Source organism: Thermobia domestica, chromosome 1 (genome assembly GCF_964235325.1).
Source record: "Thermobia domestica chromosome 1, izTheDome1.hap1.1, whole genome shotgun sequence".
NCBI lineage: Eukaryota > Metazoa > Arthropoda > Insecta > Zygentoma > Lepismatidae > Thermobia > Thermobia domestica.
The window spans coordinates 163,282,562-163,298,749 of record NC_137454.1 but is presented as its reverse complement, the minus strand read 5'-3'; the positions used below and the strand labels follow the sequence as shown (position 1 = coordinate 163,298,749).

The 16,188-nt window shown below is 32.2% G+C and overlaps 1 protein-coding gene across 2 annotated transcripts in view; it reads left to right on the top strand.

Annotated features, from left to right (window-relative positions):
- LOC145690520 (NFX1-type zinc finger-containing protein 1-like) overlaps positions 1-13,312 on the top strand; it is a 64,103-nt gene extending 50,791 nt beyond the window's left edge. For both annotated transcript variants that reach the window (XM_081765489.1, XM_081765482.1), the window contains 4 exons: positions 1,091-1,274; positions 2,569-2,795; positions 3,886-4,160; positions 6,391-13,312. In XM_081765489.1, coding sequence (XP_081621615.1) covers positions 1,091-1,274; positions 2,569-2,795; positions 3,886-4,160; positions 6,391-7,115 — 1,411 coding nt within the window. In that variant the 3' untranslated portion in view covers positions 7,116-13,312. The remainder of the gene's footprint in view (positions 1-1,090; positions 1,275-2,568; positions 2,796-3,885; positions 4,161-6,390) is intronic.
- The last annotated feature ends 2,876 nt before the right edge of the window (positions 13,313-16,188 follow it).

The window sequence follows — 16,188 nt, the reverse complement described above, 5'->3', positions numbered from 1 at the left end:
AGTGTATCGAAATCCACATGCAGTGTTGTCTTAGGTTTGATGGGCACAATGGTTCAAAAGAAACGCGTAATATTATTATACATAATTTTCACACATCTTCGGGGGGAGGGGTAGAATTTCATTCCAGTAAATATGATATTGGTTTGCTGTAGCATCAAATTCCGTACCTGTGTTGCAAGAATCGGCAATAGTCAAGTTTTCCTGTATAAGGACAAAAATTGTTCTTACGCTTTACCTTGTACACTATTGGTCAGTTCTGTAGAGTCGAATGATAATAGTCTACAGTCTAATACTTCAGTGGAAATATTGATGAAGGTCCAATAGATTTAAAACCATTGGCCAAATATATTATTTTAAATAGTATATTGAATACAAAATATCTTGTGTCCCTGATGTCTTCTTTTCGATTTCCAAGTGTTATAGCTAAGAACTGCTAATTGTATATGAAACTCGTACGTTTTAAAAGGGGGAGTGTTCAAATTATATACATGTTACGCTCATTCATAATCCGATTTCAGGTTCCTATATTGATTTTTCTCTCTATTATTATTATTATTAAAAAAAAAAAAAACGCACAAAATGGTACAAAATATAAATACAAAATATTTTATTTCTATCAAATTTTCAGTTCACAAATGTTCATATGACCATTGTCTGCCTCGAATTCGATAGTCGAAGTCTTCCCATACCTTGAACACTGGCGAGAGCTTAGCACGTTGATTGATGGTTGGCAGGAGATGGTACAACTGTGCGTGGCTCCTACATACTAGTGACGTTTCAAACGGAACTAAAGTTGAAGACTTTTGTAGGCATCTTAGTAAAATGCATTAGCAGTTTTGAAACTATGACACTTTGAATTCGGATGGCAACTTTTGAGACATCTTGTAAATATATTGTGCATGTGGCATAGAACATATCAATATGTCTTTTTGTTACAGAAAATAATCTTTATCTACGTATGTGCGTATATACATATCGAGCACGTTAGTTTTATGTAGTATATACTCGGTAGTTGTATAGATAATGTGGTTACTCGGATTACTACTTATTTACTATCTTTTTTTAATTTTTTAAATTTTACTCTTTCCAGTTGTGATGTGCCGTGTGCAAGCGGATGCCCACCTTGTACAAAAGAATGTGAATATTCATGTAGGCATCTTGTGCCAAATTTGAAATGTACGAGAAGAGATTGTAAACAACCCTATCCTTGTATTGACGTTTACAGAATTTCACGTTGTCAAAATCAATGTGGTCAGCCGTGTGTAGAATGTAAGGTAAGCATACATGAAAAATAACCTTAATAGATTGTTCTTTTAACAATAAGTCATTTAATGTTAAATTTTCATTAGGTATGTTCGTAAAAATACTTAATATTAATTATTATTTGTATTTACAAGGACCTGAATCTATTGAAGTTGATAAAACTTCAGTATCCACATCTTGAAGAATGAATTTGGTATAAATTAGCAGTGTTATATTGAAAGCTTATAGCGAAGTTAACTTATTTGTTAACTTTATTTTTTTCTTTCTTTCTTACGTACTATTTAAGTTTGTTGTAAAATGCATTGGTAGAAGAATTTGCAATAAACGTAAGATAACACACACAGAAGAAGCAGGGAACCTGCTTTTGATTACGGTGTATTACAAGTGTTCTATTTCTGCGCTGAAAATTAGTAATTCTAAAGGAATTTAGGGCTTTAAATTCAAATTTGAAATCAGAATTTACGCTGTCAGAGATAGTTTTCCTAGTAATTCCAGTAATTATAATCTGGATATATGTGAATATATTTATAATAAGGAATTGAAAGCAGTAAATTCCTTATTATCCACATATTCATATATATTTCTCACATAAATAAGTTTTGAATATTTCTCATGGTTTGAAATTCTTGAATTCCTTACGATAATTCTACTTGCTAATTGCAACGTGTTGCTCTGAAAAAGTTTTCAAATCATGGGTAAGCATATACAGTCGGCAAAGATTAACTTGAGTCACTCATTATTACATAGAGGTTGCATAAACAATTCTAATTATCTAGCACAATATCACTAAAAGATTCCCAATCCGATTTTTTACTTTAAAAAGATTATCAGCAATGAAGCAGGAAATCTTGGATTTCTTTAGATTTTATTTTCATATATATATATATATATATATATATATATATATATATATATATATATATATATATATATAAAATAATAAAATAACTCGTAATTGCTCTGTAATTAATTACAACACTAGTTAAAAGCTGTGTCGGTTTTTGGATTTACATATCGCGATGTTCATAAAATTTATCGTGGCATCAGAAAACAACATTGTTTTGACAAATTTCTAATAGTTTTGCTCTATTTTACTTACGAAATAATAAGAACCATATTTTCTAAACAATTCCTCAGTATTATTGAACTATTCCAGTAGTCAAATTGTGTTATTGCATCGTTGTTTACCACATATTGGTACAAAAGTGCATATAAATAATGTAATTGTTGAGTTGTTATATTTCATGATGTTTATAACTTTACACAATTCTTGTAGTCATTTTTTTTTTAAAATCTGTTATGTAGGAACAATGTGAATGGAGTTGTGAACATTATAAGTGCACCCGATTTTGTTCAGATCTTTGTGATAGACCACCATGCAATGAACCTTGTAAAAAAATTCTTCCTCGCTGTGGTCACCCTTGTATAGGATATTGTGGAGAACCATGTCCACCACTGTGTAGAATTTGTGATTCTAAAGAACTAACAGAAGATTTTGTACTACTTGGAAATGAAGAAGAAGAGAATTCTAGGTAAGGAGATTTACACATACTATTTTAAAAAGTGGCAGCGTGGGTTTCCATTGTTTATTACGTTTTTAAGAGCTTTCCGTATCTATTTCAGTTGCCTTTCCTGTGACATTTCACAATAGGCTAAGTCATTCACATGAAGGAGGTAACAAATTGGATGCTGTTGTACATAAGTATAAGGGAACTTTGCTCTCAATTTTTTGTTACTTTCATAACAATTATATGTGCTGCGGGGTATATTTATTATAGTCCTCATAAGAGTATTCAAGACAAGACAAGAAGATCGAATCATTTCGTGAAAACCTCTTGTTTAGGTGCAAGGATACTAAAAATGAAAAATTGAACAACTGACCTCTTGATCAAGTTATTTCTGTATTTTTTAAAAATCTTCGATTTCTTGTGAAAGTTAAGATTGTACTAAGAAAAACTCTTAAAGACTGAATATAGAAAGTAGATCCATAGTACATCTCCTAAAATAATATTTAAAATACGTCACTTAATTTTTAAAAAATATCGAAATCTACATATAAAATCTTACTATGGAAATAGATAATATTAGCTTCGTAATTATACTTATATACAATTTAGTATGTATAAAGGAGAAAAATGCATTAAAACGAGTTGTTCAGTGAGGGCCAGGGAGGGGAAGGAGAAAGACCCAAGTCCTGTGCATTTTTTGATTGTTTTGTTTCGTTGAGTCTGAAACAAAACTGTTTTGACACTCGAAACGTTGGAGCAGAAAAGGGGACGACAGACTCCACTCAAATACGCTCTATAGTTCCAATCTGTTCTGTATTTGCTCAGGGTTGTTGTATTTATTGCGTTTAATGTATCAAATATACGTAGAAATTCCACCTTTTGTACAAAACATGTCGGAACACATTAACATGATGAATACATATTACGTTTATAGTATTTACCAGAACGATCATTACAGATTTTTTTACAGAATCGGGAGATTTCGAGCGAATTTTTAAGAAGAAATTGCCCCTTAAAAAAATTTCATCATGTAAATATCATAATCCGAATTTCAAAATAGTTATCCTTTAATATCCTCGTTCTATCAGTGCTGTAATATATACGTTTTTCGTAGGTTTGTATACCTAGAAGATTGTGGTCACAGTATTGAAGCAGAAGGTCTTGAACAATGGTTAAAGCAAACTGGAGAAGCCGATAAAGAAATAGTAATGAAGACTTGTCCCAGATGTAAAACTATCATCAGAAGAAATTTTCGATATGGCAATGTCATTAAAACCTTGTACACTGATCTTCATAAAATTAAGGAAAAAATTTTTGGAGAAATGCATGATATTCAGGGCCAAAGACAACAGATAATAGACATGCTGGACACATTTGCGACAACTCAAGGTAATTTTTGTGTAGCTATTAAAACTCGTTGAAGATTTATTTGCAAATGATACTAAATTAATGTATGGTTTGTTTATGGTGTAAAGGTATCCATTGAAAGTTGCTATGGATTTATTAGCCTATACTAAATCAAATCCTAGGAATGCACACAATTTCTAAATTTTCAATGTTCAGTTGTAATCGTTGCCTAAATGTTACGTATTGCAAATACCAATGTGTACTAAAAGAGAGAATCAAATGATAGTCCATGCCGTGGCTAATAGATTTTTTTTTTTTTTTTTTACTGCAATTCATGAAATCAAAAATAACAGGTAAGAGGCCGTCTAAATAATCTTTTTTTCGAAATTGATAGATAACCTGATATTAACTCAAAAATCATGTTTTCCAAAAATATACGGTAGCTCGTGAATATGAATGACGGAAAATTATCTCCAGTGCAGAAATTCGATTCGAAATAGAGCAAAGACTTATACGTACTAAGGCGCACAATATTGTGTATCCTAGTGTGGTGATAGAATGGCGGCTCGAGAGAAAAGTTTTACAAGAAGTAGTGCATTAGGTAAGCTTTCTTCCACGTAGTTTGTAACTACGGGGTTGATTATTTTTATCTTATTTTACCGCGCTAGACATCACACATTACCGTAAAAGTATACATTCTTCGCAAAAGTCTATCGTATTGTACACAATTTTATGTCATTGTATAACAAATTTACTACGGTACAACTTTGAAAAACATTTTTATTTGTTTGAAGTTGATTTCTCAGTTAAAAGTTATTTGAATATCACGGTTGAAAACTCGTTTTTTTTTTTTTTTTTTCCTTAAGACTTAACTTTGATAAGTGTGATGTCATGACATTCTTTTGACTGATGTCTAATCAACGTATTTGTTTTCGAGTTTCAACCCTGGAAACTGTACTTATGCGCGCATTTTTCACAAGTTAGTTTTTATTGTCACTGGTAAACCTTACTGCATATATAAAGCAGACTAACTCGATGGAACCCGGAGGTCCAATGTCACATGTACAAAAGCTCCCTATTGACTTCAGTCATTAACTAACTAGATCCAGTTTCTACTTCGTATTCCTATTTCTGCAAAAATCCATCGTAGCATTGTCCTGCCATCTGCGTTTAGATCTTCCTTATGGTATTTTTCCGATTGAGTTTCCATAAATAAGTGTTCCTACTTTCTTCCATTTTGGCTACGCTATTACCCACTTAAGCTTCCGAACGTAATGATCCTAATAAGTTAAGTAAACGGTATAAATTATGAAGTTCCCGCCATTCCCGTCCCTCTAGGGTCCTAATATTCACCAAAGGATTTTATTTTCAGATATTTTCAGTGTACATTCTTCTTGCAAAGTAAGCGACCATGTTTCTTAATCATACAGTACAATAGATGTAATTATCGTTTTCTTTATTTTAAGCTTCAAATTCTTCCACAGAATTCGCTAAGACAAAAAAGTTTCGACTGAATAATAATACGAATTTCGTGCTTTCAGTCGACATTTAATTTCTTCGTGGACATAGTTTAGGTTTGTTAATGTTGATCCTAGACATTTGAAGGTGTCCATTTTGTCGAAAGTGTTACTGGATATTTTAACGTATCCCCTGTATCAGAATTATAATCGTAGTTAAATAGATCCTTCCCAGTCATAAAGGATCGAAGTGGGGGGAAAAAATGATTCGAGAGCATATTCGCACATCCGGTGGAAGTGTGTTACAACTCCAAAACTGTAAATTTTGAATTATCATCGCTCAAAAGATATATAATAATAATAATAATAATAATAATAATAATAATAATAATAATAATAATAATAATAATAATAATAATAATAATAATAATAATAATAATAATAAAAGAGGAGAGAGAGGCACAGAGGCAGGCAGGCGTGCTCTTCCTGGTGGTATTTTCGCAGAAACGTAACTAAACAAATTAACTCCTAGATAGTAGAAATACCAATATTCCAGGTAGCGATTTTGATAGAATAATAAACTTGATGTTCCTTCAAATGTGTATTCTAGACTTGTAACAGTCTTCCACCGGGTGTGCGATATGTCTAGAAACAATATATATGGAGTACACTAACCAGTTATCACATGCTCGTACATTATATATATATATAATGTATTTATTTATTTTAAGAAAAGAGAACTGCAACATTTTCAGAATTTCTTTATTTTTATTTTATTTATTTATTATTTGTTTACTTACTGTTTTATTTTTTAGATTTCGTACGACCTTCTAAATTTTTTGAAGAAATAGTTACATCCATAGAATTAGAATTTATTGGAGATGATAGAAGGCGACTTGTACATGATCTTGTCAGCACGCAAACGCTTCATGTTCGATGCAGCATCTTGCAACAAGTTTACGATTGTCTTGTGGATTCTACATTCGGAATGTCAGATGAGCAAACAGTGACATTTTATGAACATGTTGATAAATTTTTGTTAATCATGCATCAGCGCAGACCACATTTAAGCCAACAGGAGCTGCAAGACTTTAATCTGGAACTTTTCCGTTTGAAGAGAATGTCCCAGTTTTATGTTATTGAAAATCACAAGAACTTCAGAATAAAGTACGATGAGATTCAACCACAGTATGAGGATTGTAAGAGGCTGATATTTGGGGTTGAGAGATTTGACAACGATGATGTTGTTGGTGTTCTGTTGGGTGATCTAGCTATGGAAGTGGAAGCTCCCGTTATTACAGAAGAAGAGAAACAAATGGTAGTAAAAGCTATGACTAGTAGGGAAGGCGCAGGTCGCTGGTTTAAATGTCCAAATGGACATTATTATTATATTGGAAACTGTGGCGGGGCCATGGTAACAGGCCAGTGCAATGAGTGTAATGCTGAAATTGGCGGTGCAAGACATCGTCTGCTTGGAACAAATCAGTTTGCTCCAGAAATGGATGGTAGTAGAAGACCAGCTTGGCCTGGTATGGGGTAATAGTACTACCAAAGAAGTATATTTTGTAATCGTATTCATATTTGTTGGACTGTTTAATTATGTTCTTTTAAGAAAAGAAAAAGGTTATATTTGAAAGACTATTGCTTTTGACAAATTTTAGGTTGGAACTGTAAATTGTAAATAGTTTCTCTTTCCTAGTTTTTTAAAAATTTATTTTATTTTTGTTATTCCAGAGTTTTCTAATTACAAGCATGTTTGAAGTTAATAGGAATAGTTCCAAAATAGGCTTTAAATTTTCCCTGACGTTTCAGTGAATCTCAAGAGGAAGGTTGCTATATCTTTGGATCTTATATTTTATATTGCAAATATAGCCTTGATTAAATAAATAAAAACAAAAAATAAACCTAGCCAAGCCGCTTTTTACTTTGAGTTGTATGGAGGTTGTAGTTATTTGTCTAAAGTTTTAAGCTGGTACAAATCGAAACAGCACCCAGAAATGTCGTGGAATGTTATCTTGTTATAAACTTTCTCAGTTCAATTGTGATTTCATTTAAATTTGAGGAACTTCCACAGAAAGTTAGTCTAGGAACCCATGAAAACGATGGGCAGACTTAAGAGAGGGCATGTAAAAAATTTAGTGGTTTATCTCCTTTTTTAAAACCACTGTTCTCATACTCACTAATAATTATGAAAATAAATTAATTACACTGTAATTATTGTATAGTTACTTAAAATACGTGAATATTTATACTATTAACAGGTGATTCAATATGGTTCTGTTTTTAAATATCTATAACTTTACTTGGTTCAACAAACCGTGACGTAACACCTATGATTATTAATGCAGAGAGAGTTCGAAGATATTACGTGCATAGCTAATTTGTTTCAGTGAATAATAATTATTACCAGTTTTTAATCACGAATCCAAGTTGTTTTAATTCCTTGTTATTAATAGGGCCACTCAATAATTTGCTCATATTTGACATATAAACGTTGTATTAGTTATGAAAATTACAAATATGTTAAAATTATTATGATCCTATAAATATTAAACTCAGATCTTTTATTTCTAAAAGAATTACATTATCTTCAAGATTATAAAGAAATTAGTGTGTTGCATTTTATTTATTTCTGAAAATAAATCAACTATGAATGCAGTGTTTGTAATTCATATTTCAACTATTTTTCAATTTTGGGGAATGTTTAGAATTTCGATTCATTCTAATGATTGATGCTTAGGATAGTAATATGAGCTGTCTCGGAATTATATGGTTAGGGTACACCTCCGTAGCGGAAGACCGGGATTCGGTTTCCAGTAAAAGCTGATGTGGTTCGGATTCCACGGTAAGTTGTAGATTCATGATTCGTGTCTGTCTCGGTGCTGAGAAGGGACAATAAATTCCTAACCAACTAATATGATGAGCAGATAGATCATGAACACGAAAAATATGGCTTACTCTTTCGCAAAAAAATGTATTGTATTGTATGTTTGTGTTGTTGAAAATCTGTCGGAAGTAGGAATTTAAGTATTTTTAAATAACTGTAGTTAGTTGTGTTGAAATGTACAGGGAAGTTAATGGTCTGAATGTTTAGTGTTTTTTTTATTAAGCTTCATTAATGTATGTATATATATGTTTTTATGTTTTTTATTAATATAGTTCGTCGCATTGATACGGAAATGAATATTCAGTATATGATAGCCAATATTTCTTTATCTCCATTCCGCATATTGTATATTATATCGAGTGAATCACGTAAAATTATTCTTAATTTATTTCAAAATGAATTAAAATTTACCTAAAACTTAGTTTACCATAAATTTTGTTCCCAATGGAGACTGCAACTGTTTTCATTACATCCAAGCCTTCCCTCGTAGCTATATAATAGCTAGTGGGCATGTTCGAAGGGTCAATTCTCTCTGGAATTACAGTCCTTGGGTAACCTGAATAATGTTCTCACTCATACTGTACAGACAGTATGTTCTATCCTTCAAAATGTCATAAGGAGGCAAAGCAACCGCACTAAGGTGATTTAAACTCCTAAGATAGAGAGCCACACCACTTAAAATGTTAATATGCATCGTACCTTATATGCGATATGTCATTTAAAGGAGCTTTTGACACACTTCTCAAAATTACAATCAATTTCTGTAAATGCGATTAAATACAGCTAGAATTAGAGCTCTCGCTTTCCGAAACCCAATTTTTGTGGAAAACTATTCGGAACATCTTTCAAGGCGTATTTGTACAGTCGATATTTCTGTTTAAAAGTGTTATTTTAGATAATACTTCGCCCGTGAGAAAGGTGGAAAGTCTATTTAACGATTAAGATCTTGGGTGGAAAAATTGTCAGCCAATATTTTCCACAAATACGTTTAAAGTAGGTAGAAATTATTATTAATAATCGAAGAAACTAAGTGGCAGTTTTTGTTTACCAGCTCAATTTATCGAGCCGTGTTCAGCAAGTTAACACGAAAGACCTTTCAGAGGATGTCACCAGGATCCATATTATTATTCGAAAATTTTTAAATGCTGTAGCGTCCCTTCCTTTAGGGTAAGATTGGGAATTGAACAGTTGTATGTCCTTCTTGTGAACAAAATTAGATTAATTTCCCACAAATACTAGACATTGTGAAATAAATTATAGTTTCTTTCTCGGTAGACGGAGGTCTGGTGTACTCCTATGTCTACATTGTGTATAATATATATAGTATATCTTTTAAGTGGTAGAATTGAAAGCTTGTTTATGCAATTAACCATACAGATGTTTCATAGCTTTAATCGTGTTTTACACATATGTATGTATTAATTGTGAAACTACTTTTAATTTTATATCGTGTAATGTAATAATGAAAAAAAAAAAAAAAAAATGAATGGAATTATTAGTACACTATGCAACACTCATTTTGTCCTTGTCTTATAATAGTGATTTCCTGTATTGTTACCTTGAAAGTAACTAGAAAAGGTGTATTTTTTTTTATGAAACTTCGCTTCTGTAAGTAGTAGCATCGAAAATATGGAATTTGTCCTGTATTAATGAATTTATGTGCGCGTATTAAAATTGATGCATTTAAATTTGATTGAAGAATCTGCCAACACTGAGAGATTCGCGATAGAATCAACATGCATCGGGCAGAGTATTTTAAGGCTATTTGTAAGAATTTAAAGGTATGTTTATATACAGGGTGGCCCAAAAGTAGGTATACACTCCTGCATTGATCAAGTATAACATTCTAGTTTGAGTGTATTTGCTTCGACTCTTCCGAGCTTGTAACATTAAAAACAAATAATAAGTCTACCTGATGTATAACAACAAGAAATGATATAAAATGCAATGAGCTGATCAGTACGATACTATATATATATATATATATATATATATATATATATATATATATATATATATATATATACACTTTTGAGTCACCTTGTATATTTATAACCCTGGAATATCCTGTTATACTGCAATTGTCATAGCATGCCTTTCTTATTAAACATTGCAGATATGAACTACTAATAGACAACCCTACTATCCTACTATATTTTAATGATCTTATTCGAAGTCTGAGTAAAAATGGTGGGTAAAATAGTGGAACATAGTTGATAAATCAGTAAACGCAACAGTTCAAACATTTTTTTCTTTTTAATGAAGGCTGGATTGTGCTTTATATAAGTGTTTATGCTTCACAGATACCCTGCATTCTGAAAGAGTGGCGTTTGTTTATAGACAGCTTGTCTAGAAGTTTCAAGGCTGTGCACCTGCACAATGGGAATAAGCACCTCTCTATTTCTATGGCTCATTCTGTCTCTATGAAAGAAGACTTTAACAACTTCAAGACCTTATTGGACAATTTAGAATATTCAAAATATGGATTGTAAGTAATAGGGAACTTCAAAATTATTGCCATACTCATGGGTTTGCAGGGTGGTTTCACCAAATTCTCGTGTTATCTTTGTGAGACCCTAGTGACACCGAAGCTCACTACAGGAGGAAGTACTGGCCACGACGGGAGGAGTATACTATTAGGATACATAACGTAAAATACGAGCCACTTGTTGACCCTAAAATTATATTGTTACCATCCTACACATTAAACTTGGCATTATCAAGCAATCTGTGAAAGCTTTGCATAGAGATTCTGACACATTCAAGTTTTTACAAGACATGTTTCCGCAGCTATCTCGTGTTAAGATGGAGGCTGGAGTGTACAAGTGTTGATAATAATCCAGTCTATTCAGTTCTCCACGTTGCTAACTGAGATTGAAAAAGAAGCCTAGAGCAGTTGTATGGCAGTCGTTCAGTGTTTCTTAGGATATTACAGAGCTGAAAATTATGTGGAACTTACGAACATGGTGACAAACTATGGCGAAACGGGTTGTAGGATGTCACTTAAATTACATGTTTTTGCCTCTCATCTGGACAGTTTTAAGGAAAATATGGGTACAGAGGAGCACGGTGAGCGCTTTCACCAAGACATGACGACTTTCAAACGCGGTTATCGAGGATAGTATGACGAACATTATGAGGAATTACATCTGGAGGCTAATTCATGAAAATGATGATACGCATCAACGAAAATGTAGGAAAAGACACATTTCAAGGGGTATACACAGGTGCACATGGATATCTGTCATGGTCGCACGAAGGGGGCAGAGAGGGGCCCGGGAGTTAATGTATACGTAATATAGCAAACCATGTATATTAAATACCAGAAATATCAGACGTAACATAATATAGCAATCTTAAAGATGGCCCCCTAAAAAAATTCTTCGGGCGCCCCTCATATCTATGCATCCAAGTTATGTATTTAAGCAGCCTACTCTTTTGATGTTATAATAGGGATGTTGAGGAACTTACTACCAAACTTCTTTAATTAATTTAAATGCAAAGCCTAATACCTTTCATAGCGTTATTTGTTTTTGCAAAGAAATCGATGTTAAACTTACAAAAGCGAAGTTTCATGAGAATTATGCACATTTTCGTAAATGTTCAATGAATATGACTAAGGAACCAACAATGGCAACCGAAGGACAAAAATAAATAAATAAATAAATAAATAAGTGTTGCATAGTGGTATGAGGAATACAACTGCACAAATTTAGTTTCATCAGAGGGAGAGGAGATTTTAGAATCAATTATATAGAGTATTTTGTTGATTTTATTTGTTGGTACTGTGATCCGAAATCAGTCACAACCAGTGGCGTACGCAAAGGGGCAAGGGTCCGGGTTTTTTCAACCTCTCATTGAACAGATACTATGAATAAACAAACAATTCCTATATTAAGATTTATACAAAAATCCTGAAACAAATGAACTTGAGAGCTTTAAACCCCCCTTCCCTCCTTTTGCTGAAATGCTGTGCATGTTGCTTATGATAACAAATGTTCTTTAGTCACACATATTATTTACGATTTAGTGTTGTGTAAGTGAAACATATTTGTATTGTTCTTGGTGACAGTTGAAATTTTATATGATTAGAAATAATGCTGGTTGTTTGTGTGTGTTTCACATTGATTATTTTGTTACTTTTTAATGACAGTGTCGTATGAATAACAATGTATAATGTGAATCGAACTGTAGTGTAAAAATAAGAGGGTCGCGGTGGCTCAGTAGAGCGTTAACCTCTGGTGCATGGGGTCCTTGATTCGATCCCAATGCCAAATAAGGTTTGTGGTGGGCAAAAGTCGTGTGCGTGGATTTTTCGGGGTTGTCCCGTTTTCTCCTACCTTCTTTATTCCAAAATTTTCATTCATTTCTCACCATCACAGTTTCCTTTAGCCTAGCCGGTATAACTGTGGGACGTAAAACTTAAGGATTTTATTTTAGTGTAAAGCAGGGCTTCTCAAACTGAGGGTCTCAAGACTAATATATGTGGGTCAAGAAGAAGAGAGAAAAAGGTAAATGTAATTAGGATCTAGCAGCAAATTGTATATATTTCAAGATTATTTTGAATTTCTTATTTTGATATACATATTTTTATTTTGCTGTCAAATACAGAAAAGAATAAGAAACTTATGCAGTGTGAAAATCTTGACATTGTTGTGAAGCGTTCAAGTTGCAGGAGCAGCTCTGATAAACGAAACAGTTGTTAATAATTTTCTCTGCGATGCTGAGGGAATTACAAAGGCTAAGAACCTGTTTACAGTAGCGGTGTTAGATTTTTTGATAAAGTGACAATGGAGAAATTACTTTCTAAACAGTGGGAAATAGATTAGTTTAATGTTAGCTATGTTTTGCATATATATATATATATGTGCGTGTATGTATATAAAGTTTGCGTACATATACTGTGAGTGATAAGCAGCAACAATAAAAATGCTTATTACAAACCGTGTAACGGAGCATTCCGTTACAATAGTTCTTCCTTACTGTGAGTACCTTGTTCTTTGTAAATGCTTCAAAATAACTAAATCTTGTCAACTCTTTGAGTAGCTGCATGTACGAGCAAAGTTGTAAATGTTTTTTTTTTTTCTTTTAATTCTCCGATTGATACTCAGACTATTTTTATTCATATGGGATACTAAGAACTTGTGTAAAAATGCTGAAATCAACTTACAGAATTATGTATAATTAATAGTCTTTAATATTAAGGTTATTCAAGATTAATAATGTAATTGACGAAAATTTCCACTACTACATATATATATATATATCAGGGCATAATTAAGAATGTGCATATTTTTATGAAATTTTAATTCAGCTGGGAATAAGAAGAAAAAAATGTATAATGTGAGACACATAACAAAAAAAAAAAAAAAAAAAAAATCATGAATGAGTTCGGAACAAGATGGCGCCAGATTTCGACATGTTTCGAACTCCAGTTTAGTGCAGTCATTTCATTTAATAAATGTTCTATTTTGAATTTATTTTATTTTATACTACTTTTTGTATAATGTGTAGACGTACTTAGTCTCAACATAGTTACTACCTTTGATTATTTTGTAACAATTTATCGTTTTAATGTAGGTGTATTCGGACATATGTTCGTGCCATTTTGGTTGCAGCTTGTGCTGTGATTTAATGAATGTTACTTCGTACAACATAGTTTAATACAGATTTCATTTTTAAAACAAAACTAGTGCAATAGTCGATTTGGCATAAGTGCTGCAACTGTAATATTAATATCCACATTTTGATTGAAGAATCTCAGAATATTTCATGTATGTATAAGCATATCTAGTGTTAATTTAGTTTGATCTGCCATTACATGAATAATCAGTTATGTAAATATACTTCACGTGCTGTTTAAACAGACATTATATTACCTGATAAAGGTAGGGTCGTGAAATGAATTAATATCGAATGTGTTATTAAATAAGTTACGTTTCGGCCTTTTCTCACTTCGACGTTAATATAAGTCCCACTTAAATTTGATTTAAACTATTCGCTGAGCAAAACAATACGTTTAATGTAACAATTATTAAAGTGTTAACAATTTCGCTAATTATCTACTTTGCCTTCATTAGTCACTATCTGTGATGAAATTTAATGTTGATGAAATCTGTTCTAAATTTACAAATATATTAAAATTTTGAACATGACGTTGTAAGGTAATATTCTTTTGTATTTTTCTGAAAGTTCTTTTCCTCTTGCTGCCCAGGAATAACTTTTAAGGAATATGGTTTACCAAATCTCCTTACTAAATTTTATCCTGTGTGTCCTTCAGAGAGAGAAAAAGGTAAAAATATACATGAGAACCCCCTGATCTGCGTTTTTTCTGTGTTCTATTACCACTTCTACATGAAATACTATAAATTTTCTACGTAGTGCAATAGTAAGAAGTATCCGTGTGCACAAGACATGCGATATGCGTTAAATCCCCCCCCCTACACACACACATAGTCATAGATAAAGTACAAGGGCACTACACATGCAGATATAAAGTACAGGTACGTTCTTTTTTATTTTCGTATCAGTCGATAAGTAAATAAAAGTCGCTTTGTTACCCCCTTTGTAAGTTCGTACATACTCAATGAATAATCCCTAAAAGTATGAGCGTCCTGCTCCTTCGGGAACTGATGCAGCTTCATGTATACTATAACCGAGAAAAAAAACAAAGAAGTGCTTGATGGATCATCATCAGTTTTTGGCGAGGCTGTAGAGTCAGAAGCTAGAAATCTAATTCGTTGGTGGATGTGATATTCAAACCGGAAGTGGTAGAAATGAACTACTTCCGGTTTTAACGTTGATTCCAATAGAGCAAAAGCTTTGATAGCGAGAAGCAATTTCCTGCAGTTGATTAAGCGTCCCAGGAATGGTATTTATCATCAATTCCTAACCCTACTAAAACTAGAAGTGATAGAAATCCAGCACCACTTCCGGTTTCAATACTAATTAAGATGATATCACACCATACAAATCTAACTCCTTTACGTGATAGTCACGTAACATTGTTACTTATTTCTTTTTTATTATTATTATTTCACAAAAATATTATTTTTCAGAAAAGCACGTTGAGAGATTTTTATTTGTATTTGTTTCAAACTTCTTTTCCTTTTCGTCCAAGGGTTTTTTAGTTCGTAAATTTCTCGAAGAAAGTATTTGGTGTTTAGTGTACGCATCGATCGTGCTTCCAAGTTTTGTTCAAAATTGCTAAGGTTCAAATTTATAGTAAATGCCGATTTCGAATATCAATATATCTTTGTTACTGATGAAGAATTTTTGTTTATTATGACTATGTTTACAAATAATTGTTTTCGAATTTCTTGACACCCTAGTTGAAAGATCAAGTTTAAATATAATTCAATATTATGGTCAACTACTTTAAGTATTTTCATTCATGACACAATTTGTATCTCTTATGGTTTTCCAAGTTCGGTTTATCTGAAAGTTATTTTAACACATTAGTACAATGTATGATCATTCCTTATGAGATCAACGAAACCATTATGGTTTTAGCTACTATAAATATTTATATAAATGCTGTATTACAAATTATCAATATAATATTGATAATTCTTTAGAGATCAGTGAAATTATTGTGGTTTTAGCTGTTATAAATATTTTGCGGAATGCATTATACGCATTTCAATGTGTGGCAAATTGTAGTAGGTAAAAAAAAAAAAAAAAAAAAAAAAAAAAAATAGAAACTTTTGAACTTCGTTAAATCTGG